General features: G+C 40.5%; 1 protein-coding gene across 1 annotated transcript; it reads left to right on the top strand.

The window, feature by feature from the left end:
• Positions 1 to 1,720: 1,720 nt before the first annotated feature.
• On the top strand, positions 1,721 to 8,562 carry LOC137635391 (cuticle protein CP1876-like). The gene is made up of 3 exons (XM_068367870.1): positions 1,721 to 1,799; positions 2,188 to 2,294; positions 7,985 to 8,562. The coding sequence occupies exons 1-3, from the start codon at positions 1,721 to 1,723 to the stop codon at positions 8,492 to 8,494; spliced, it is 696 nt and encodes a 231-aa protein (XP_068223971.1). The 3' UTR covers positions 8,495 to 8,562.
• The last annotated feature ends 19,057 nt before the right edge of the window (positions 8,563 to 27,619 follow it).

Here is a 27,619-nt window from a genome sequence, read left to right as displayed (position 1 = left end):
ACACACACACATATATATATACATATATGTATATATATGTATATATATATATATATATATATATATATATATATATATACATATATATATATATATATATATATATATATATATATATATATATATATATATATATATATATATATATATATATATATATATATATATATATATATATATATGCATTTGTAAATTTATATTCCTTCCTGCCGTAAGCTAACATTTTGATATATTTTTGAAAAAGATTACAGAAGAAACAAAGTCTATCAACTAAAATACCTTATGTCTAACAGCAATATAAATGAATCTTCGTCCTAGTGGAAAATGTTATGTTATTTAACGGATTAATTCGTATATATATATATATATATATATATATATATATATATATATATACATATATATATATATATATATATATATATATATATATATATATTTGTTTGTCGAGTTAATTTAATGATATTCTGGTTGGATTCAGGAAATTAAGTCAGGATTCCTGCAGGTGTATTCTTGTTGTTTTTATACTCTTGATATCTTCATTGGAGGCTGACGTCTTGGCGTCGGATTTATTCAGTGAGATCATTAGGTGGTTTTTCTTACTGGTCTGCGAGTGAGCCATTGGGTAATAATTGAGAGGTGAGGTGAATACAACTGACTTTATTTTAACAGATAGTGGGGTTTATATACACCAGGTTCCAGACAAGAATGTCACAAAATTTAGAAAAAAATAATTCACGAGAAGTAAGGAAGTTCTGAACACCTGCTATCTTCTGAGGGAGATGGCTAACTCCTTTAGGAGTGATATAGTGGCCTGAGAACGATACTTCGTTGACGCCATAGGTACACTTGTTGTACCTGACTACAAAGCTGTTCTGTTGTAGGCAGCCGAGCATGATGCTTGGGTGACGGAGGCGTTCCTCTTTGGAGGAAGAGAACAGAAGTATGTCGTCCACGTAACATATGCAGAAGGGTAGGTTCCCTAAGATGCTATCCATGATGTATTAAAAAGTGGGCCCAGCATTATGAAGACCAAAACAGCAGTATTGAAGGTGTATGTACTGAAGAGGGTGGTGATGGCGTTCTCAGAGATGTCTTCTAGGTTCATAGGCACCTGATAATAACCTTTTAGGAGGTCGAGCCTGGAGGAAACCTTTGTTTTGTACAAGCAGGTCCCGTCGGCGATGTTTGGGAGTGACCTGGTTCTGTCTGCTTGTTCAAATGCCTCTAATCTCCACACGGATGCTGGGTACCATCTTTCTTCAGGACGATGTGTAAGGGTGACTACCATGGCCTGGAGGCCTTTAGACAAAGGCCCATTTCTTCCATTTTGGCAAACATTTGTTTGGCAGCTTCCAAACGACCCAATGCCAGAAGCCTGACAATGGCGATTATCCTTCCGATGATAATTCTATTGCTATTCAGGTAAATCAATGTTATTTGTTTATTATGATTGATTTTGGAGCTTTATTCTTGTATGGAAAAGTACTTTTAAAAGAAAATATTGGTCATTAGAGTTGATGCGATGCCCAAAGTCTCTAAGTTTAACAAAAATACTCAGTTCTCAGAATCGTGATCAACTTGATATATTTCTTGAAAAAGCACATGGAAGATGCACAGAATATGAAGTAAAATACTAAATATGTAGCAGCAACTTACATTAGTCTTTGTCTCGGTGTATAATGAAATTATGTTATTCACTGTGTTTATTAACATAAATATGTACAGTGTAGGATCAGGGAGTGTATGCTTCAACTGTCGAAATAAAAATACAACCGATTTTGATGATATGTTTGGTAGTAAGTAAAGTAATGAAAAATTTGATGTTACTCCATTAGGTAAATGTGCACGTGGCAGCTCTAATGCTGCTAATTACTGCCCAATTTCCTTAACTCCTATATTATGTATAGTATTTTAACGTCTTGGAAAAATGTCTAAATAGTTATGCTGATGGTAATAATCTGCTCCTTATTTTGGAATTCGGCTTTTGCAAAGGTCTTTGGGCATGTGATGTCTGTCTTACAATCTTCAATGCTGTACAAAAATTCCTTGAATGTGTTCATAAAGTTCGTATGGTTGGCCTTGATTTAGGTGCCTTTGACCATGTTGAGCATAAAACCCTTGTTTTCAAACTCAATCGGTTGGGAGTAAGTAAGTCTTTTCTTAGCATTATTACTGATTTTTTAGGTAATAAATTGCAAAAAGCTGTTAATGATGCTTCTTTCTTTGGCTCTCTTCCATCTCTTGAATGTAGATATGGTGTTGCTGAATCCCTTAATAGAGATCTAACTAAAGTTAGTGCATGTTGCAAATTATGGGGTATGAAGTTGAACCCTAAGAAAATTCAAAGTATGATTGAAAGTAGGTCAAGTTCAGTGGCTCCTCAACATCTAAGGCGCTGCAATATACAGTGATTCTTTCACTCTATATGACTCTTCTTGATTACAAAATAGCTTTTGAGAAACATATTGTGTCCATTTGTTTTTGATTTTTTAATTGCACCAAGAATTAGCGTATTGAGGAAGTCTTATAAGATTATCGGCCATCAATTGATTCTGAATAAATGTTTTAATTCTTTTATTTTGTCTTGCTTCAATTTTTATTCTCCTGCTTCACTTTCAGCTCCTGAATCTCATCTTCATTTGTTGGACAAAAACTTTTGGTTAATTGAATTTCTCTGGCATGGTTATTTAGTTAGTTCTTTATGAATGTTGCATCCCATCCTTCGCATTCAGATTTTCCTAGACTGTATCCTCTTGCATGTAGTCCTAGGTATGTGGTTAATTCTAACAGTTACACCCGGTTACATCTGAGCATGGATGGTTTAGATGGCTGCGGATGGAGGAACGGCAGCCATCTGCATTAAATACTCACTCCAAGCGTAGCTCGTCCATGCCCAGAACTTGCTTTGATTGCACCAGTAGAGATAAAAGTCTATGCGGATAAGCAAATTCCATGTTATACATGTACAGTTATTTAACTGCATTCACAGCTATCCATTCTTTATCCAAGGCTTCCATAACTCTTCCGGTGATGAGAAAAATTGTGTCGAAAGTACGGAAAAAGTCTGGGTATACGTGCGAAAATGATACGAAGGATGCATCTAATGTATGTCTATATCGGAGAAAGTTCGGGTTGCGGCGGAGACCGTGCAGGTGGTAGTGAAAGCACCAGACACAGTACGGAGAGACTGCCAGTGGCATATAAGGAGTGGCAGCTATGCTTTTATCTTGGAATATCTACCTGATCGAAGGGAAGACTGTGAATGATCGGACAAAAATGATGTGGTGGCCTCTATGGGGACTAGAGATCGTCTACACTGTATCCCCATTTCCCATACTGTCTGCGTATCTGTATTTCTATAATACTCACTAGGCAGCCTCCGTGTAGCCTCTACGCCGGGAGAGCCATATTCTCCAAAGTCATCTGTACTATACTCTGACGTTCCTAAAAAATGACAACAAATTAGCCAAATCGTCGCTCAATCAATGAGGTATCCATATCGTCTCCATGTTGTCAATGCAATAAATATAAAGCATTCCTCACTGCCACAGCTGTATACTTTATACTTCTCCCTCATAAGGCTTGATAGTGCACAGTATCAAATCATGAATATACTTTGGTTAGATTTGTGGATTTTAATTCTATGGCTGAGTTCCAACTCTCTACCATTAGAATATTGGGATCCTCTCTCTATATTTTTGTAATGCATATTTACAATTGATTACTATCACTTAGAGCCTAAAAATCAGAAGAAAAATAGTATTATAGGAATTAGGAATTTTTGATGCATTAATTGAAAAACAAAAATACTGCCATGAAAGTATGCTTTAGAAATCACATACCTTTCCAAATTTTAATAAAATCCAAATGCTTCTACTTCTTGTCAAAAGATGGCAGCACACGTCCCATGTGCTATTCCTCTTAATGATTGTATACAATTGAAAAAGGGTCATAGATTGATACTTATAAAGAAATATATGTGGCAGGTATCAATTATATTCAGCCCTAATTAAGTAGTCTATTTTTGGCTACTTTGAAAACAAAATGACGCCCTGGAAGGTTCTAGAATCCAAGGATTTCAGAGTTCTACACATTGTTTATTTTCATGGCCAATAGATGGCCTTATAAGTAGAGTACCAAATTACTAAGTATCCCCACCTTTCACTCGTTATGGTTTTTATTACTTCATTTCTGTTCCTATTTGGGCACAAAATTGCTATAAAACAGATGCACATGAAGTTGATGTTCCTTGTCGTCTAGCCACAACTTAATTCTTGGGAAATTACAAATTTTAAAGTAAATATAACGGGAATATTTCCTCAGCAAACAATCGTTTGTTCGATTACATTTGGGTGGTCAGAAGGGTAGCCAAATAGTGCGAAACAAATAAGTAATTACTAAGATATTTGATGTAATTTTCAATTACCTTTTTTCATGAAACCCAAATATAACTGTTTTATGGTATGACACCCATTGTTAATAAAAACTACGAAGAAAAACAATATTGTTACATCCCGAACGGCATAGTAACGCAGACTTCCCAAGTTCACTCCGTTACATCGTACCGAGTTTTAGATGGCATCAGAGGCACCTTGTCCCAACTAATATAGTCAATTATTTGACGAACACGTGTGTCATAAAAATATGCTAAGAAGGTAGAGGCTAGAGAATTCGTAGCTGGTAAATTATCCAACGATCGTTTCCTTATTAGAAATGAATATTTTTATTAGAAAATGGTGTGAATTTTCCATATGCTATCGGAAGTAACCTGAGTTTACTTATAAAAGCGTTTAGCATTTCCTTTATTCATCAGAACACATACATACTAAGTAATGCCCCTGTATAATTGACCAAAGTAACAATCCTCAGCATAGTTATAGATGAAGGTACAAGTTTGGGACAACTCTGCCACATGGAATTTTCTTGAATGGAGAATATCATTACTTATTACAGATTCAAATCATTTAAGGAGTAATAGTTATATGCAAGAAGGTTCATGACTATGGCGTATTTTGATGTTCTTATAATAAACGTAATCGACATAGACAAATCGAATAATGAAAAAGAAAAAGGCCATATTTCCATGTCTATGCCAACGCCTGACTGTGTTGCGTCATCCACTTGGGAATTTGTGCTAGTTAATAAGGGCGTTCCAGAGTGTAAATCACTTACAAAATAAACCTTATCATCATTTCCATAGTAAATGTATGCATGTCAGAAAAGTTGTTCTTTGATTCAGTATACACACTCATATACAATATATATATATATATATATATATATATATATATATATATATATATATATATATATATATATATATATATATATATACATATAACATTAATGTCTTCCCTTGCCACAAACGGCTACATTCTTCTTAAGTCTATGATAGGCTAATTGTGAATAAAAAAAAAGCTGATTTTAGAGAGAGAGAGAGAGAGAGAGAGAGAGAGAGAGAGAGAGAGAGAGAGAGAGAGAGAAAAGAGGCTGCTTACAAGACAATGATGCTGATAATCTCTGCAAATGAATTAGAAGAGGCGGAATATGTCTATAACATGAAGAGCCGATGTTCATTTATATAGGTGAAGTGTGGATATTATATTGAGGCGGGCTGTTAAACATATACGATAGTTATTTATCAAATATTGATGTTTCTAAGGAATTTGATGCTGTGCATAGAGTTGAAGATGATCGTTTGGAGAGACGGAAATGTAAGCATACATGATTATAATGTCTTCTGGATTAATGAGAATATTTATAAAGTTTTACTCTGTAGGAAAAGGAAGATTTTTTTTTTTTTTTTTTTTGTAACGATATCAAAGTCAGTTTAAATCAATGCCAATCAATAAAAAGACAGTACTACATTGGATCCTTCTCTCTTGTTACGTCTAATTTTTTACTGTTGCATACACATACTGCGAAAAGTCTGGCTTATTTTTTCCACATTCTCCTCTGTCCTCATACACCTGGCAACACTGAGATTACTAAATAATTCTTCTTCATTCTAGGGGTAAACTACTGTGCTGTCAATGTTCAACGGCTACTTTCCACGTGTTAATAGTAGAAGAGACTCTTCAGCTATGATAAGCAGCTCTGCCAGGAAAAGGTCACTCCAAAATCAGACCATTGTTCTCTAATTTTGGGTAGTGCCATAGCCTCTGTACCATGGTCTTTCACTGTCTTAGGATAGAGTTCTCTTGCTTGAGGGTACACTCGGACACACCATGCTATCTTATTTCTATTCCTCTTGTTTTTTTTAAGCTTTTTTAGTTTATTTATAAAAGATGTACTTTAATTTTGTTGTTCTTTTTAAAATATTTTGTTTTAATTGTTCATTACTTCCCTTTATGTTTATTTATTTCCTTGTTTCCTTTCTTCAATGGGATATTTTCCTTGTTGGAGCCCTTGTGGTTATAGCTTCCTGCTTTTCCAAATAGGGCTGTAGCTTAGCTTGTAATAATAACAATAATGATAATGATAATAATAATAAAAATAATAATAATAATAATAATAATATTGATAATAATAATAACCAAAATAATAATAATAATAGGTTAATCGGATGCACCACCAACACTCGTGATTTTAGTCAATGTAAATATCAACCACAATGTCATTTAATACCATATTATAGCCTTGGGAATCTATATCCACTGGAACTTCATTTATGATAAATGTTTTTGGCTAAGCAAGGATTCGAACCTACGTCCTGACCCAAAACAATGCCTGCATGGACGACTTTACCTATCAAGCCATTGAGAGAGAAATAAGTTCGTTTCAAGTCCACTGTCGAACTCAGGAATTTGTTCTTAGACTTGAAATCAACCCATCAGGCACCACGCCCCCCCCCCCCCACCGTCAGAGCCTTTTCAAACTTTAGCTCCCCCCAACACCCGACCACCCGAAAAACGCCCTCCATCTCGTTTTGAAATAATCCAGTCTTACCTAAACAAGATTTGTTTAGTTTTATATATTCCTTTGCTTTCCCACGGTAAGTACAAGAAGGAGAGGAAGCCAAGTAAAAGAAAAAAAAATAGAAAAAACAATAGATCATATTTTGAAATGTCTTTCGTTAAATAAAAAAAAAGGCAGCGAAGGCTTTTTTCCACACCGTTTTTATATCCGTCATTCATACATTGACTAAAAGTTCATGACTCACTACTTATCTGAAATCTTTATATCTGAAGATTTCTAAGTCTGTCACGGACTGACATGTTATATTCTAAATGACTGTAAGAGAGAGAGAGAGAGAGAGAGAGAGAGAGAGAGAGAGAGAGAGAGAGAGAGAGAGAGAGAGAGAGAGAGAGAGACCTATAAAAAGGATCTACGTATCGTAACATTTCACAGTTTCCCTTTGCATTATCCAGAGATAACTACCTTGAATGCAATGAGGACTTTGGTAAGTCTCAAGAGCTCAACACAGATTCATTGTGTAAAAATCAACACGATTTATGGTATATTTATTTGTTCATGGATGACGACATCCTAGGTTCTGCTGAGAGAGAGAGAGAGAGAGAGAGAGAGAGAGAGAGAGAGAGAGAGAGAGAGAGAGAGAGAGAGAGAGAGAGAGTAAATATTACGATAACGTAATTTCCTCAAAAGGAAAGGTCTCCCTTCCAATGCATTCAAAGAATTTATATTGTATAAGGAAAGCCTCCTTTTTATTATCGTCACTTAATTCCCTGTTGTAAAAAAGGTTTCGTTAGATGTTAATAACTAATGCCAAATTCAGTTTATTAAAATGTCAGTTAAACTCTTTCAATATGATATGATGGAAAGTTGTAAGGGGGATTGTGTATTTCAGCGACACTCATCCGAAGGTAAATTTTTATTGAGTGCAGTTTTAGATGGTTAGCACCTTATTCTAATGATATTTTGAGTGTTTAAAAGGAAACAGTGTTTATATTGTGGTAGATAAGCCATTTCTGTATATAAAAAGGAATGATTTTTAGCATTTAATTAACGTTTCTTTGTACAGGTTGCTTTTGCAGTGTTGGGGATGTTGTATGCCTCTCCCCTTGAGGCTTCCAGATTCTCTGGTCCCTCCTACGGCCCACCCCTACCCAGGTGGACTGGCCCATTTGCTGCCAACTCACCAGCCGGAGTGAATGGTCAGGTGACTCCTGTGTCTGACACCCGAGAGGTCTCAGAGGCTCGTAGTGATTTCTTCAACGCCTACCAGAGGCAGCTATCTGCTGTGGGCGGTGTAGGGCGGTATGGTACTGCTGCTACTGGCCTTGCTACAGCTGGCCCTGTTGCTTCCATTGCCGTGCCCTCCTTCAGATCTGCTGCAGGTGCCTATGGTGGGGCCTCTTCCTCCACGGGGTCTTCAGCCTCACAGGTTCTTCCTTCTCGCATCGTCGTGTCCAGTGGCCACGTCCAGGATACTGCTGAAGTAGCTGCTGCCAAATCCGAGTTCTTCAGCCTGTACAACAGGCAGGCAGCCGAAGCTGCTGCAGCTCCTGATGACCCCATCAGGTACTATTAAAGCCTCCGTCAGCAGAGAAACTTATGTATGTTGACATATGGTCCTGCTGACCAGAGCAACAAATAGTCCTTGTAGTTCATGACCCTGGAATAATAAAGCATTGAAACTTTAAAGAATTTTTCTTATTTTGGTGAAATGTTTGAGCTTGATGCTAGATTTGCTTCATCAATTCCTCATTTTATTTGCTGTAAAACATTCATTAGGAGAATGCCTACCAAATAGAAGAACCATTAGCCTAGGCATATTGCCTTGAAGGTAGAATACATTTTAGATATCATTCATAATTTGCAGTAATCGACAGATGCAAAAACAAGTAAACTTTATATTTTGAGTATAAAAGATGCGTTTATGATAAGAGCAAAAAACGGATTTTGAGCGAAGCGAAAAATCTATTTTTGGGCGAGATGGCCATGTCGTCCTGATGGAAGTTCCTATAGGGTAGCTATCTAGGGTATATTACAACTACGGCGATATTCCCAGAGAATTTACCTTAAGGTACCCAGAATTTTAACTCCTGGAGCGAATATCCCTAATGAAAGGGATATCGCGACATATCAGTGGATGTATTCTTGACACGCCACATGGCAATCTGCGCCCCAAACAGAGATAACACATCGAGGGGTCAATTGGCAAGAAACGAAAACGGGAAAGAAAAAGGGGGAGCCGCTCCCAAGGCTCCCTCTTCTCCAGTTTCGTAAGCGTGCCTGGCGCCAATCCTGGCGCCATCTGTATTCCTTGTAGCGTACACGAGGTGCTACAAATACTGTATGTAGGGAGGGGTCCTACAGCCCTTTCATAGAAAGGGAAGGGCGGGTCCATCAGGACGACATGGCCATCTCGCTCAAAATCCGTTTTTTGGGCTCAAGCCATGTCGTCCTGAGGGAAGTATACCAGAGCATTACTGTATCTGTGGATTCTCAGAACGTGCCGTACTCCCCAGAGGTAATTTTTCCCGGTCAACTAGACCTAGAGACCTAAGATGTTACCGTTATACATCTTTTCAACTAACCATAAACCATGTTAGAGCTTCCTGCCCCCTACAGGGAAGAGTCCTACTAGACTCTGGAAAAGTCTCGAAGAGTACATATACCTATGTATGAATACCAGGCAAGCTTATATAGTGGTCTCACCCTATATTAAGTAAAGAATAGTTTGTAAAGAACTACTGCGTCAATATGAAATATCGACCAGTTCTCCGCACAATAATTGTATTGGACAAAGGTTTATATCCGCATAGGAGGAAACTTGTAAAACCGCCACCGTCCCCTTCTGGGACGGAATCCTCCCGTTAAGGGAAAGCATAAACCAATGCAACATAGCTTGCATAAAGGAACAATTCTATTAGAATTATCCCAGATAAAGTACATAGAATGAATGCTCAATTATACCAATAAATTGACACAGGTGAAGGAGACGCAAGGTTCTCAAGAACAAGTTTATTGACAAACAATAAATAGACAGGTTAACAACAATTATATATATATATATATATATATATATATATATATATATATATATATATATATATATATAAGAAGAGGATAACCCAAAACTTTAAGCATAAGTATGATAGTAAACAGAACTTGTTTATCTGAAAGAAAAACATTATTGCCACTTTTAAGATACCGAAGTATAGTCATAAAAGTCTGTATTACAAATCAATCACATTAGCGTTAGAAAACGCTTGGCACACATGTCTGCACTTATGCTAGGTTCACCTTTGGAAATGGAACAGTCTACGTGGGCAGCTCAGTGCCCCCACTTAGTTTGTAGTACCGTATGTAACTACACACTCACCCTGGAATTAATCGTCCCAATTAAAACCACTGTTCCTCGCAGAGTTAAACAGTAGGGTTAACGACGCGACCCACTGCTACCACAGATCTCTTTAGTTCCTCTACTTGCTTCGCATAGTGGCGAAAGAACACTCTGGAAGACTTCCAGCTAGTGTATGAACGGAGATGTTCAAAATCCATACAATTAAAGAAATTTAAGGATGAGGCAACTTTCCTCGGATCGTGACCTGCGGGTGTACTGTCAGGATTCGCTCTGCGAATAAAATATGTGATTTTCGCTCTGAGTTGATCCAGAGATAAATTTGAGCCTGATGTTTCTCCCCTGAATAGTTGACCACCTTGAAGTCTGAAGTTCTACGAAGATAGACCTTTAGGCATTCTACTGAACATAGAGATGCATCTTCTTTCAGAGGGCAGATTCTCCAGGGACCCCACCTGTTGGTGGGTAACTCATTCTTGGCGAGAAACGTAGGATCTGGAAACAGGTTCAGTTCTCCCCCATCCAGGAACTGAACAGGACCTGCCTCTCTCGAGAGGGCTACAATCTCACTAACCCTGGCCCCGGATGCGAGTGCAAATAGGAAAATAACTTTTTGTGTCAAATCCTTTAACGCACACTCCTCATTGCTCAACAGAGAAGCGAAATGAAGAACTTTGTCTAAAGACCATGAAATGGGCTTTGGAGGTGCTGAAGGTCTGAGCCTAGCGCAGGCTTTCGGAACTTTATTAAAGATCTCGTTACCGAGGTCGACCTGGAAGGCATATAGAATGGGTCTTGTCAAAGCAGACTTACACGCCGAAATCGTGTTAGCTGCCAACCCTTGACCATGGAGGTGGATGAAGAAAGATAAGCAGAAGTCTGTCGAGATCTCCTGCGGATTCTTCGCCTTGACAAAGGCCACCCATCTTCTCCAAGATGACTCATATTGCCTTCTAGTAGATTTGCACTTATATTCCTCTAGGAAGTCTATGCTGGCTTTCGAAATCCCGAAACGCTTTCTCACCGCGAGGGAGAAAAAATCATGAGCTGCAGGGTTCGGGTTTTCTGTATGAAGCGCAGACAGTCGACTTCTGGACTCGCTGGGTCAGAACTGGATCTGGTAGCGGTACAAACTTCAGCCGTAGTTCCAATGCCAGGGGGAACCACATGCTGTTCGGCCACTTGTGGGCCACTATTGCCGCTACCCCCTTGAAGGATCTCAGTTTGTTGAGGACCCTCAACAGAAGGTTGTGAGGAGGGAACAGATAAATCCTGGACCATCTGTTCCAGTCGAGGGACATCGCGTCCACTGCTTCTGCTAAGGGGTCCTCGTACGGGGACACGTACAGGGGCAACTTCTTGTTGTCTTTCGTCGCAAAGAGGTCTATCTGCAGTTCTGGGACTTGATTCAGAATGAAGGAGAATGATCCTTCATCTAAGGACCATTCCGACTCTATCGGTGTGAACCTGGATAGAGCGTCCGCTGTCACATTGCGGACTCCTTGAAGGTGAACTGCTGACAGGTACCACTTCTTCTTTTCCGCCAATCAGAAGATGGCCAACATCACCTGGTTGAGAGGTGGTGACCTCAATCCTTGTCGATTCAAGCATCTCACAACTACCTCGCTGTCCATCACCAACCTTATGTGGATCGAGTGACGCGGGGAGACTTTCTTTAAGGTAAGGAGCACTGCCATAGCTTCTAGAAAGTTTATGTGAAAGGTCTTGAATAGCTTGGACCAAGTCCCCTGGACTTTTTTCCGATGAGAGTGACCTCCCCATCCCTCCTTCGAGGCGTCTGAGTGAATCGTCACCAACGGGGGAGGTGGCTGAAGAAGAACCGACTTCTTTAGATGTCTGGCTTGGGACCAAGGCCTGAGAAGAGTACGTAGCCGAAGCGGAACTGGTCTTCTCAGATCTCTTCGCGCGTTTGATGCATAACTTCTCCAAACTCCGGTTGCATCCTTTAGCTGTGCTCTTAGCACTGGGTCTGTCACCGAAGCAAACTGGAGAGAGCCCAGTACCCTCTCCTGTTCGCGTCTTGATATCCTTTCGGAATCTAGAAGTCTCTTGACAGAACCCGCTATCTCCTTCCTTTTCTTCGCTGGGATGGAGAAACGGTGTGACATTAGGTCCCAGTGGATTCCCAGCCACTGGAACTTTTGAGATGGAGAAAGTCGAGACTTTTTTCTGTTGATCTTGAAGCCTAGATACTCTAGGAACTGGATCACTTGACTGGAAGCTTGCAAGCATTCTGTCTCGGATGCTCCCCACACCAACCAGTCGTCCAGGTAGGCTACTACCTGAATTCCCTTTAGGCGTAATTGTTTGAGAGCTACGCTTGCAAGCTTCGTGAAAATCCTCGGGGCTATATTTAGCCCGAATGGCATAGCTCTGAAGGCGTATAGTCTTCGTTGTAGCTTGAACCCTAGGTAGGGGGAGAGTCGACGGTTGATTGGAACGTGCCAATAGGGGTCTGACAAGTCTATGGAGACTGAATATGCCCTCTTGGGCAGTAAGGTCCTTATGTGTTGCAGTGTTAGCATCTTGAATTTGCAATTCACTATGAACTTGTTGAGTGGCGACAAGTCCAGAATGACTCTGAGCTTTTCCGAGTCTTTCTTGGGAACACAAAACAGCCTCCCTTGGAATTTGATGGACTTCACATTTCGGATCACTTTTTTCTCCAACAGTTCTTGAACGTACTCCTCCAGAACGGGGGGGGAGTGTTGGAAAAACCGAGGGCACGGGGGTGGAGTGCTGTACCAGCTCCAGCCCAGTCCGTTCTTGAGTAGGCTGTGGGCCCAGGGATCGAAGGTCCACCGATCCCGAAAATTCCGAAGTCTCCCTCCTACCGGCATCATCTCACTTGGACTGCCATCCTGAGGTCTTGCCTCCCCCACTGCGATCACCCCTGAATCCCCTTCCCCTTGAGGGGCGCCTAGACGAGCCTCTGGCTGCTCCTCTAGGCCTTGCTTGAAAGGAAGTAGACTGCCCTTCGAACGTTGGGGTGAATGCCGTGGACTGTGTCGACACGGCCTAGGGTACTCACTGAAATGTGGTCGGGGTTTGTGCCACCAACTGGGCACTGAAGGCAATGGCAATTGCAGTTGCTGTTGCTGTTTAAGAGGCTTGGCTGGTCGAGACGGTAGCCTAGTCCTCATAGTCTTCCTCTTTGGTTGAGGACCCTCATCCGGGGAAGACTTTCTTTTGTTAGCCAGGCCCCACTTCTGGAGAAGGTTTCTGTTCTCGGTGGCGGCCCTATCAACAACTTCTTTGACCAATTCGGTAGGGAAAAGGTCTTTGCCCCAAATGTTGGAGGAGATTAGCTTCCTTGGCTCGTGCCTCACCGTAGCCGAGGTGAACACGAACTCCCTTCAAGCTCTCCTCGCCCTGACGAAGCCATAAAGATCCTTCGTCACTGTGGCCAGATGAGTCTTGGCCACTACCATGAGCATTTCATGGACCTTGGGGTCACTTGCCATCGTCTCAAGAGTAGTCTGAAGAGACATTGAGGCAGCCAGTCTTTCTTTTGTCTCGAGCTCTCTCCGCAATAGAAAGTCAGACAGCTTAGGGAGGTCCTCGCCGAACTGACGTCCGGCAATATCAGCCTCCAACTTCCCAACTGAGAAGGTAAGATGGACATCCTTCCAGTCTTTGTGGTTCATAGGCAGGGCCAGCGACAAGGGTTTACACTCCTCCAGGGAGGGGCAAAGCTTGCCAGCCTCGACTGCTTTTAGAACAGCCGCAAACCCTTTCTGTAAAAAGGGGAAGGCTCTAGCAGGAGAGGACACAAAGGAAGGGAGCTTCTTACTCAATGCAGCTACCTTTGAGTTCGAGAAGCCCCTCTCTTTCATCGAGGATGAAAGCAAAGCTTGAGCCTTAGCATGGTCCATCACTATGACCTCCTTCGGCTCTGTCTCCTCCTTTGAAGCTGGTTCCTTCCTCAGCCGGACATAACAGTCCGGATATGACCCCTTGCTGGGCCAGAATTCCATCTCCTCTAGGGGAACTGAGCCCAATTTATCCGAGATGACGATCTTTCCAGTCGTCATCGGCATGTGCTCAGCATACCTCCATGGGTTAGCATCTGAGCACAAGGGAAGGTCTTTCACATTAAGCTTTTTCTGGGGCCCATGTGATGCTGCAAGTCTCTGCATCTGCAGTTCCATTGCAGCCGCCTTCTCCTGATTCTCCTTCTGCATTTGTTGGATCATTCCAACAATGGAGGAGAGGGCCTGTCCCAGATCTACTGGGAGAGCGGCCAATGTTGAGGGAATAGGCTCCGGGATCTGAACCGGAGTAGCCGACACCTCGTTGACCTCTTCCTCTACAACGTCTGGGGCTTGAACTTCATCCTGGGCTTCTGCCAGGAGGTCTTCCTCCAGACGCTCGTCCACGTCAGACATCCTGTCATCCAACTGGATGTCTTGCATAGCGACCGCGACTTCAGCATCCACCTGGATCTGAACTTGGGGGATCTCCTCTTGAGGCTGGGGAATCACTGCATCAGCTGATGCCTTAGGGAAAAGATACGCCCTCATCTTCTCACTTGGAAGATAAGGTTCAGAGGTGTTCTTCTGGAAGCCCCTTACCCAGGTACGAATCTTCTCCCTTGCTATATCCCTTGATTCCGCCGTCCTAGGGGAATCAAAGGCCTCAGTAATCAGGTTAGTGCACACGGTACATACCTGAGGGTCCCAATACTGGAGATCACCCTTGGAGACAGCGCATGCTGCGTGCCTCCTACAAAACTCATGTCCGCAGTGGTTCTTACTGCGGACGTTGCAGAAAACACTTCCGCACTTCGGAGGGTCCTCCTGTAAAGAAAAGAAATTTCCATGAGTATCAAGTGAACTATGTATCACTGGATATGCATAGTTTAGCATAACAATTCAGAAAGGAAAGACACACACTTGTGTTTCCTTCACAACCAATTGTTGCAGCCTTCCAGATAATGAAATCGAATGGTTAATCTCTTCTAGAATAACCAATGCAAAGTTTCCAGACAAGAAAGAACTCACTCTCTTATCTGTAAGGCAACAGCAAAGGGCTGTGCAAGACAACACAAAAGTGTTAGAACACACAGTGCTGTAGCAAAACTTATACTATAGTTTTCCTCTTACAGTATATGTTATACTGAAGAATACTGGTACAGTATAGAAGGTTATGTGCCGGCCGGCACACACCATAACTAGCTTTAAAGTGTACTACTTAACAGCTATAAGGCGGCAGAACGCTGGTTCAAATGCATATGCCGGCTGGCAGTAACTGCCGGCCGGCAACAGCCCATGTCGGCTACACAAGGTAGCACCCGGCTGCCGGCCACACTCTTGGCGACCGTCAGACAAGGGCTGACATTAGCCGGCTGGTAAAGGTACACAACCGATGCCAGCCAGCAGCAAAAGAACCAGAGGACTACGACTGCCCGGCTGCCGGCCTCATAGGCCGGCAGCCGGATCGGGTACAGCACTAGAAGAAAACAGAATGGATGCCAGGATAAGAGCGTAAACAACCTCCAAGCCCGGCAATCCGAAAGAGTGCATATAAGGAAGGGGAGAATCTAATTCAGGCTTCCTGACCAATGCCGTCTGACTCACAGGCAGGCATGGATGAGGGACCAAGGGAGGTCCGGGCAGCACTCAAGCAGAAGACCCTTGCCGGCCGGCAAAGGACTGAGTCAATTCCACATCCTAACCTATCCTAGGTCCAGATGTAGAATGACGTACAGTACTGTAATGGCTAGGCCATTACGGAGATAGAGGGGGAAGGGACAAAAGAGGGTCCTACCAACCTTGCTTTAGTGAAGGATCACCCGCAGCCAAGGAAACTCATCTTAGCCTAAGGGAGATCCAAGGAGGGAGGCCAGCAATACTTGCTAGCTCCCAAAGAACCAAAGCAAGGAAGGTGTTGCTACTCCCAGGGAAAGAATCTTATCCTCCCACCGAGAACAGCAACAAGGACTAGTCTGCTAGATCACAAAAGAAGGAATCATCTCGTACAGAAACCTTCGGTAGTGACCTAAGGAGGCTAAGCCTCCTATGCCTGTGTCAGGCCAGCGAGGGAGACTCTACCCCAAGCCAGACGAACACAGACTCAGACTAAAAACTCTGTTGTTCTGTCCCCCTCTGAAACCAGACTTACTGGAACAGGAAGGTACAGTAACACCCCAGTATAGTTTTATCGAAAGTTAATTCAGATAAACCACTTAGGGATAAGCCCAAGGCTTAAACAGAGGGAAAGGGATTACATACCTTCTCCGAAGAAAAGAAAGCAACCGGGGAGTATGAGAAAGTATACTAAGGCTCCATAAGCAACTTAGCCTAGGCACCAAGAGAATCGATTACCTAAATCACCGAAACTCACTCGTATACTATCTTGGAAATATTCAACATAATCTTAAATGTATAAAAAACAGCCTAAAGCTTCAATAAAATTTTAATACACTCGGAAAACCAAAATCATGCAGAAAGTACTAGGACCAAACGACTTGGCTACATGGCCTAGCGTAGGCCAGAGTTGGCGAATACTTCGCCAAAATAATACTAAAGCACGAAAGGAAATCCTATGTAACGCTAAATAGCTAAAATTTATTAAAGCAAAACAACCGGGAATGTCGCTCTGGCTAACTAAACTCATACCTAGCGAGCGACAGCGTCCATGACGCCTCCGGTAGGCTACGGCTCTTGTAACAAAGATTAATTCTATTAATCACTTAAAAATTTACCAAGAGCCTACATTTATACATAAAAGAAATGGTACTCAACTTATCAGAGGCCGACGAAGTTGGAGAAGCCATGAAAAGCTGAATAAATCCAAGATTTGCGAGAAACACAGGAAAAAACACCGAGTTGTTAAGCTACGCAAAAAGGAATACAGATGGCGCCAGGATTGGCGCCAGGCACGCTTACGAAACTGGAGAAGAGGGAGCCTTGGGAGCGGCTCCCCCTTTTTCTTTCCCGTTTTCATTTCTTGCCAATTTACCCCTCGATGTGTTATCTCTGTTTGGGGTGCAGATTGCCATGTGGCGTATCAAGAATACGTCCTCTGATATGTCGCGATATCCCTTTCATTAGGGATATTCGCTCCAGGAGTTAGAATTCTGGGTACCTTAAGGTAAATTCTCTGGGAATATCGCCGTAGTTGTAATATACCCTAGGAAGCTCCCCTATAGGAACTTCCATTAGGACGACATGGCTTGAGCCCAAAAAATGATTTTTCACATTGAGCCACAATAAATAGAAAAACTAAATTATTCAGCCATAGAATATGCAAATGGGAAGTTTTTGTAATGGCGAAGTGAATTATCTAGGAAACGAGACACTGACATCCCACAGAGTATATTGATATTTACACACACACACACACACACACACACACACACATATATATATATATATATATATATATATATATATATATATATATATATATATATATATGCATTTGTAAATTTATATTCCTTCCTGCCATAAGCTAACATTTTGGTATATTTTTGAAAAAGATTACAGGAGAAACAAAGTCTATCAACTAAAATACTCTATGTCTAACCGCAATATAAATGAATCTTCGTCCTAGTGGAAAATGTTATGTTATTTAACGGATTAATTCGTATATATATATATATATATATATATACATATATATATATATATATATATATATATATTTGTTTGTCGAGTTAATTTAATGATATTCTGGTTGGATTCAGGAAATTAAGTCAGGATTCCTGCAGGTGTATTCTTGTTGTTTTTATACTCTTGATATCTTCATTGGAGGCTGGCGTCTTGGCGTCGGATTTATTCAGTGAGATCATTAGGTGGTTTTTCTTACTGGTATGCGAGTGAGCCATTGGATTATAATTGAGAGGTGAGGTGAATACAACTGACTTTATTTTAACAGATAGTGGGGTTTATATACACCAGGTTCCAGACAAGAATGTCACAAAATTTTAAAAAAATAATTCACGAGAAGTAAGGAAGTTCTGAACACCTGCTACCTTCTGAGGGAGGTGGCTAACTCCTTTAGGAGTGATATAGTGCCCTGAGAACGATACTTCGTTGACGCCATAGGTACACTTGTTGTACCAGACTACAAAGCTGTTCTGTTGAAGGCAGCCGAGCATGATGCTTGGGTGACGGAGGCGTTCCTCTTTGGAGGAAGAGAACAGAAGTATGTCGTCCACGTAACATATGCAGAAGGGTAGGTTCCCTAAGATGCTATCCATGAGGTATTAAAAAGTGGGCCCAGCATTATGAAGGCCAAAACGGAGTATTGAAGGTGTATGTACTGAAGAGGGTGGTGATGGCATTCTCAGAGATGTCTTCTAGGTTCATGGGCACCTGATAATAACCTTTTAGGAGGTCGAGCCTGGAAGAAACCTTTGTTTTGTACAAACAGGTCCCGTCAAAGATGTTTGGAAGTGACCTGGTTCTGTCTGCTTGTTCAAATGCCTCTAATCTCCACACGGATGCTGGGTACCATCTTTCTTCAGGACGATGTGTAAGGGTGACTACCATGGCCTGGAGGCCTTTAGGCAAAGGGCCATTTCTTCCATTTTGGCAAACATTTGTTTGGCAGCTTCCAAACGACCCAATGCCAGAAGCCTGACAATGGCGATTATCCTTCCGATGATAATTCTATTGCTATTCAGGTAAATCAATGTTATTTGTTTATTATGATTGATTTTGGAGCTTTATTCTTGTATGGAAAAGTACTTTTAAAAGAAAATATTGGTCACTAGAGTTGATGCAGTGCCCAAAGTCTCTAAGTTTAACAAAAATACTCAGTTCTCAACTTGATATCTATATACCAAGGCACTTCCCCCAATTTTGGGGGGTAGCCGACACCAACAATGAAACAAAACAAAAAGGGGACCTCTACTCTCTATGTTCCTTCAGCCTAATCAGGGACCCAACCGAGTTCAGCTGGTACTGCTAGGGTGCCACAGCCCAACCTCCCACATTTCCACCACAGATGAAGCTTCATAATGCTGACTCCCCTACTGCTGCTACCTCCGCGGTCATCTAAGGCACCGGAGGAAGCAGCAGGGCCTACTGGAACTGCGTCACAATCGCTCGCCATTCATTCCTATTTCTAGCACGCTCTCTTGCCTCTCTCACATCTATCCTCCTATCACCCAGAGCTTTCTTCACACCATCCATCCACCCAAACCTTGGCCTTCCTCTTGTACTTCTCCCATCAACTCTTGCATTCATCACCTTCTTTAGCAGACAACCATTTTCCATTCTCTCAACATGGCCAAACCACCTCAACACATTCATATCCACTCTAGCCGCTAACTCATTTCTTACACCCGTTCTCTCCCTCACCACTTCGTTCCTAACCCTATCTACTCGAGATACACCAGCCATACTCCTCAGACACTTCCTATCAAACACATTCAATTTCTGTCTCTCCATCACTTTCATTCCCCACGACTCCGATCCATACATCACAGTTGGTACAATCACTTTCTCATATAGAACTCTCTTTACATTCATGCCCAACCCTCTATTTTTTACTACTCCCTTAACTGCCCCCAACACTTTGCAACCTTCATTCACTCTCTGACGTACATCTGCTTCCACTCCACCATTTGCTGCAACAATAGACCCCAAGTACTTAAACTGATCCACCTCCTCAAGTAACTCTCCATTCAACATGACATTCAACCTTGCACCACCTTCCCTTCTCGTACATCTCATAACCTTACTCTTACCCACATTAACTCTCAACTTCCTTCTCTCACACACCCTTCCAAATTCTGTCACTAGTCGGTCAAGCTTCTCTTCTGTGTCTGCTACCAGTACAGTATCATCCGCAAACAACAACTGATTTACCTCCCATTCATGGTCATTCTCGCCTACCAGTTTTAATCCTCGTCCAAGCACTCGAGCATTCACCTCTCTCACCACTCCATCAACATACAAGTTAAACAACCACGGCGACATCACACATCCCTGTCTCAGCCCCACTCTCACCGGAAACCAATCACTCACTTCATTTCCTATTCTAACACATGCTTTACTACCTTTGTATAAACTTTTCACTGCTTGCAACAACCTTCCACCAACTCCATATAACCTCATCACATCCCACATTGCTTCCCTATCAACTCTATCATATGCTTTCTCCAGATCCATAAACGCAACATACACCTCCTTACCTTTTGCTAAATATTTCTCGCATATCTGCCTAACTGTAAAAATCTGATTCATACAACCCCTACCTCTTCTAAAACCACCCTGTACTTCCAAGATTGCATTCTCTGTTTTATCCTTAATCCTATTAATCAGTACTCTACCATACACTTTTCCAACTACACTCAACAAACTAATACCTCTTGAATTACAACACTCATGCACATCTCCCTTACCCTTATATAGTGGTACAATACATGCACAAACCCAATCTACTGGTACCATTGACAACACAAAACACACATTAAACAATCTCACCAACCATTCAAGTACAGTCACACCCCCTTCCTTCAACATCTCAGCTTTCACACCGTCCATACCAGATGCTTTTCCTACTCTCGTTTCATCTAGTGCTCTCCTCACTTCCTCTATTGTTATCTCTCTCTCATTCTCACCTCCCATCACTGGCACCTCAACACCTGGAACAGCAATTATATCTGCCTCCCTATTATCCTCAACATTCAGCAAACTTTCAAAATATTCCGCCCACCTTTTCCTTGCCTCCTCTCCTTTTAACAACCTTCCATTTCCATCTTTCACTGTCTCTTCAATTCTTGCGCCAGCCTTCCTTACTTTCTTCACTTCTTTCCAAAACTTCTTCTTATTCTCTTCATATGACTGACCCAATCCCTGACCCCACCTCAGGTCAGCTGCCCTCTTTGCCTCACGTACCTTGCGCTTTACTTCCACCTTTTTCTCTCTATATTTTTCATACTTCTCTATACTATTACTCTGCAGCCATTCTTCAAAGCCCTCTTTTTCTCTTCCACTTTCACCTTCACTCCTTCATTCCACCATTCACTGCCCTTCCTCATGCTACCTCCAACAACCTTCTTGCCACATACATCACTTGCAATCCCAACAAAATTTTCTTTTACTAACTTCCATTCCTCCTCTAAATTACCAGTTTCTCTTACTCTCACCTCATCATATGCCATTTTCAACCTTTCCTGATATTTACTTTTTACCCCCGGTTTTATTAGCTCTTCAATCCTCACTACCTCCCTTTTACATCCACCTACTCTATTCCCCCACTCTTTTGCTACAACTAATTTTCCTTCCACCAAAAAATGATCAGACATACCGTTAGCCATACCCCTAAACACGTGCACGTCTTTCAATCTTCCAAACATTCTTTTAGTCACCAACACATAATCCATTAATGCCCTTTCTACTACTCTTCCATTTGCCACTCTTACCCACGTATACTTATTCTTATCTTTCTTTTTAAAGAAGTTAGCACCTATTACCATCTCTTGTTCAACACACATGTCTACCAGTCTCTCACCACTCTCATTTTCACCTGGTACGCCATACTTACCAATGACACCTTCTACCTCTCCAGCGCCCACTCTAGCATTTAAGTCACCCATAACAACTACATAATTCCTTCTACCCAGTCCTTCTACACACCTAGTTAAATCATTCCAGAACTCATTCCGATCTTCTTCACTTTTCTCACTACCTGGCCCATACGCACTGACAAACGCCCAACATTCCCTACCCAACCTAACCCTTACCCACATTAACCTAGATGATATCTCCTTCCATTCCACTACTTTACCTGTCATCCATTCACTCAGCAATAACGCCACACCCTCTCTCGCTCTTCCCCTTTCAATCCCAGACACTCTACCAGACATTTCACCAAACATCACTTCACCCTTTCCTTTCATCTTTGTCTCACACAAGGCCAATACATCCATCCTTCTACTTCTAAACATACTTCCAATCTCACATCTTTTACTCTCTATCGTACTACATCCACGCACATTTAAACACCCCAAAACTAGAGTGCGGGGAGCAGTCACTCTCCCCCCAGCTCCATCTCCTTGTCGATGTCTCGCAGGAATTTTTTACAGGAGAGGGGGTTCCCAGCCCCCTCCTCCCGTCCCTTTTAGTTGCCTCTTACGAAACGCAGGGATAACGTTGGCGCTATTCTAATTTTTATATGCCCCCGCGGCCACAGGGGGCAACTTGATATATTTCCTTAAAAAGCACATGGAAGATGCACAGAATATGAAGTAAAATACTAAATATGTAGCAGCAACTTACATTAGTCTTTGTCTGGGTGTATAAGGAAATTATGTTATTCACTGGGTTGATAAACATAGATATGTACAGTATAGGATCAGGGAGTGTATGCTTCAACTGTCGATATAAAAAGACAACCGATTTTGCTGATGTGTTTGGTAATAAGTAAAGTAATAAAAAACTTCATGTTACTCCATTAGGTAAATGTGCACGTGGCAGCTCTAATGCTGCTAATTACTGCCCAATTTCCTTAACTCCTATATTATGTATAGTATTTTAACGTCTTGGAAAAATGTCTAAATAGTTATGCTGATGGTAATAATCTGCTCCTTATTTTGGAATTCGGCTTTTGCAAAGGTCTTTGGGCATGTGATGTCTGTCTTACAATCTTCAATGCTGTACAAAAATTCCTTGAATGTGTTCATAAAGTTCGTATGGTTGGCCTTGATTTAGGTGCCTTTGACCATGTTGAGCATAAAACCCTTGTTTTCAAACTCAATCGGTTGGGCGTAAGTAAGTCTTTTCTTAGCATTATTACTGATTTTTTAGGTAATAAATAGCAAAAAGCTGTTAATGATGCTTCTTTCTTTGGCTCCCTTCCATCTCTTGAATGTAGATATGGTGTTGCTGAATCCCTTAATAGAGATCTACCTAAAGTTAGTGCATGTTGCAAATTATGGGGCATGAAGTTGAACTCTAAGAAAATTCAAAGTATGATTGAAAGTAGGTCAAGTTCAGTGGCTCCTCAACATCTAAGGCGCTGCAATATACAGTGATTCTTTCACTCTATATGACTCTTCTTGATTACAAAATAGCTTTTGAGAAACATATTGTGTCCATTTGTTTTTGATTTTTTAATTGCACCAAGAATTAGCGTATTGAGGAAGTCTTATAAGATTATCGGCCATCAATTGATTCTGAATAAATGTTTTCATTCTTTTATTTTGTCTTGCTTCGATTTTTATTCTCCTGCTTCACTTTCAGCTCCTGAATCTCATCTTCATTTGTTGGACAAAAACTTTTGGTTAATTGAATTTCTCTGGCATGGTTATTTAGTTAGTTCTTTATGAATGTTGCATCCCATCCTTCGCATTCAGATTTTCCTAGACTGTATCCTCTTGTATGTAGTCCTAGGTATGTGGTTAATTCTAACAGTTACACCCAGTCACACCTAAGCATGGAGGGTTTGGATGGATGCGGATGGAGGAACGGCAGCCATCTGCATTAAATGCTCACTCCAAGCGTAGCTCGTCCATGCCCAGAACTTGCTTTGATTGCACCAGTGGAGTTAATAGTCTATGTGGATAAGCAAATTCCATGTTATACATGTACTACTATTGAACTGCATTCACAGCTATCAATTCTTTATCCAAGGCTTCCATAACTCTTCCGGTGATGAGAAAAATTGTGTCGAAAGTACGGAGAAAGTCTGGGTATACGTGCGAAAATGATACGAAGGATGCATCTAATGTATGTCTACATCGGAGAAAGTTCGGGTTGCGGCGGAAACCGTGCGGGTGGTAGTGAAAGCACTAGACACAGTACGGAGACACTGCCAGTGGCATATAAGGAGTGGCAGCTATGCTTTTATCTTGGAATATCTACCTGATCGAAGGGAAGACTATGAATGGGGACTAGAGATCGTCTGCACTGTATCCCCATTTCCCATACTGTCTGCGTATCTGTATTTCTATAATACTCACTAGGCAGCCTCCGTGTAGCCTCTACGCCGGGAGAGCCATATTCTCCAAAGTCATCTGTACTATACTCTGACGTTCCGAAAAAATGACATCAAATTAGCCAAGTCGTCGCTCAATCAGCGAGGTATCCATATCCTCTCCATGTTGTCAATGCAATAAATATAAAGCATTCCTCACTGCCACAGCTGTATACTTTATACTTCTCCCTCATAAGGCTTGATAGTGCACAGTATCAAATCATGAATATACTTTGGTTAGATTTGTGTATTTTAATTCTATGGCTGAGTTCCAACTCTCTACCATTAGAATATTGGGATCTTCTCTCTATATTTTTGTAATGCATATTTACAATTGATTACTATCACTTACAGCCTAAAAATCAGAAGAAAAATAGTATTATAGGAATTAGGAATTTTTGATGCATTAATTGAAAAACAAAAATACTGCCATGAAAGTATGCTTTAGTAATCACATACATTTCAAAATTTTAATAAAATAAAAATGCTTCTACTTCTTGTCAAAAGATGGCAGCACACGTCCCATGTGCTATTCCTCTTAATGATTGTATACAATTGAAAAAGGGTCATAGATTGATACTTATAAAGAAATATATGTGGCAGGTATCAATTATATTCAGCCCTAATTAAGCAGTCTATTTTTGGCTACTTTGAAAACAAAATGACGTCCTGGAAGGTTCTAGAATCCAAGGATTTCAGAGTTCTACACATTGTTTATTTTCATGGCCAATAAGTAGAGTACCAAATTACTAAGTATCCCCACCTTTCACGTCATTTCTGTTCCTATTTAGACACAAAATTGCTATAAAACTTGATGTTCCTTGTCCTCTGACCACAACTTAATTCTTAGGAAACTACATATTTTAAAGTAAATGTAACGGAAATATTTCCTCAGAAAAATATCGTTTGTTCGATTACATTTGGGTGGTCAGAAGGGTAGCCAAATAGTGCTACATGTACTGAAATTGGCGAAACAATTAAGTAATTACTAAGATATTTGATCTAATTTTCAATTACCTTTTTTCATGAAACCCAACAATAACTGTTTTATGGTATGACACCTACAAAAACTACTAAGAAAAGCAATATTGTTACATCCCGAACGGCATAGTAACGCAGACTTCCCAAGTTCACTCCGTTACATAGTACCGAGTTTTACTTTACCGCCAATAGATGGCATCAGAGGCACCTTGTCCCAACTAATATAGTCAATTATCTGACGAACACGTGTGTCATAGAAGTATGCTAAGAAGGTAGAGGCTAGAGAATTGGTAGCTGGTAAATTATCCAACGATCGTTTCCTTATTAGAAATGAATATTTTTATTAGAAAATGGTGTGAATTTTCCATATGCTATCGGAAGTAACCTGAGTTTACTTATAAAAGCGTTTAGCATTTCCTTTATTCATCAGAACACATACATATTAAGTAATGCCCCTGTATAATTGACCAAAGTAACAATCCTCAGCATAGTTATAGATGAAGGTACAAGTTTGGGACAACTCTGCCACATGGAATTTTCTTGAATGGAGAATATCATTACTTATTACAGATTCAAATCATTTAAGGAGTAATAGTTATATGCAAGAAGGTTCATGACTATGGCGTATTTTGATGTTCTTATAATAAACGTAATCGACATAGACAAATCGAATAATGAAAAAGAAAAAGGCCATATTTCCATGTCTATGCCAACGCCTGACTGTGTTGCGTCATCCACTTGGGAATTTGTGCTAGTTAATAAGGGCGTTCCAGAGTGTAAATCACTTACAAAATAAACCTTATCATCATTTCCATAGTAAATGTATGCATGTCAGAAAAGTTATTCTTTGATTCAATATAGGTTGAAAGAATCCATTAAGTATACGCACTCATATACTATATATATATATATATATATATATATATATATATATATATATATATATATATATATATATATATACAGTATATATATAACATTAATGTCTTCCCTTAACAGAAACGGCCACGTTCTTCTTAAGTCTATGATAGGCTAATTGTGAATAAAAAAAAGCTGATTTTAAGAGAGAGAGAGAGAGAGAGAGAGAGAGAGAGAGAGAGAGAGAGAGAGAGAGAGAGAGAGAGAGAGAGGGCAGGAGAAAAGAGGCTGCTTACAAGACAAGGATGTTGATGATTTCTGCAAATGAATTAGAAGAGGCGGAATGTCTATAACATGAAGAGCCGATGTTCATTTATAAAGGTGAAGTGTGGATATCATATTGAGGCGGGCTGTTAAACATATACGATAGTTATTTATCAAATATTGATGTTTCTAAGGAATTTGATGCTGTGCATAGAGTTGAAGATGATCGTTTGGAGAGACAGAAATGTAAGCATACATGATTATAATGTCTTCTGGATTAATGAGAATATTTATAAAGTTTTACTCTGTAGGAAAAGGAAGAGTTTTTTTTTTTTTTTTTTTTTTTTTTTTTTGTAACGATATCAAAGTCAGTTTAAATCAATGCCAATCAATAAAAAGACAGTACTACATTGGATCCTTCTCTCTTGTTACGTCTAATTTTTTACTGTTGCATAGACATACTGCGAAAAGTCTGGCTTATTTTTTCCACATTCTCCTCTGTCCTCATACACCTGACAACACTGAGATTACTAAACAATTCTTCTTCATTCTACGGGTGAACTAATGTGCTGTCAATGTTCAACGGCTACTTTCCACGTGTTGATAGTAGAAGAGACTCTTCAGCTATGATAAGCAGATCTTCCAGGAAAAGGTCACTCCCAAATCAGACCATTATTCTCTAGTCCTGGGTAGTGCCATAGCCTCTGTACCATGGTCTTTCACTGTCTTGGGATAGAGTTCTCTCTTTTTTTTTAAGCTTTTATAGTTTATTTATAAAAGATGTACTTTAATTTTGTTGTTCTTTTTAAAATATTTTGTTTTAATTGTTCATTACTTCCCCTTCCGTTTATTCATTTCCTTGTTTCCTTTCTTCAATGGGATATTTTTCTTGTTGGAGCCCTTGGAGTTATAGCTTCCTGGTTTTCCAAATAGGGCTAAAGCTTAGCTTATAATAATAATATTAATAATAATAATAATAATAATAATAATAATAATAATAATAATAATAGGTTAATCGGATGCACCACCAACACTCGTGATTTTAGTCAATGTAAATATCAACCACAATGTCATTTAATACCAAATCATACCCCTGGGATTCTATATCCACTGGAACTTCATTTATGACAAATGTTTTTGGCTAAGCAAGGATTCGAACCTATGTCCTGATCCGAAACAATACCTGCATGGATGACTTTACCTATCAAGCTACTGAGAGAGAAATAAGTTCGTTTCAAGTCCACTGTACATATACCTGTCGCATTCAGGAATTTGTTCTTAGACTTGAAATCA

Source organism: Palaemon carinicauda, chromosome 3, assembly GCF_036898095.1.
Source record: "Palaemon carinicauda isolate YSFRI2023 chromosome 3, ASM3689809v2, whole genome shotgun sequence".
Lineage (NCBI taxonomy): Eukaryota > Metazoa > Arthropoda > Malacostraca > Decapoda > Palaemonidae > Palaemon > Palaemon carinicauda.
Note: the sequence above shows the minus strand (reverse complement) of the source record. Positions and strands in the feature narration are given on the sequence as shown.

What these genes read in the sequence shown, in the direction of transcription:
- LOC137635391 (XM_068367870.1), top strand. Translation starts at nt 1,721, where the DNA reads ATGTACAGTGTAGGATCAGGGAGTGTATGCTTCAACTGTCGAAATAAA. An exon ending in TTTTGATGATATGTTTGGTA is followed by an intron (nt 1,800 to 2,187) that starts GTAAGTAAAGTA and finishes CTGATTTTTTAG; the next exon opens with GTAATAAATTGCAAAAAGCT. An exon ending in TTAATAGAGATCTAACTAAA is followed by an intron (nt 2,295 to 7,984) that starts GTTAGTGCATGT and finishes TTCTTTGTACAG; the next exon opens with GTTGCTTTTGCAGTGTTGGG.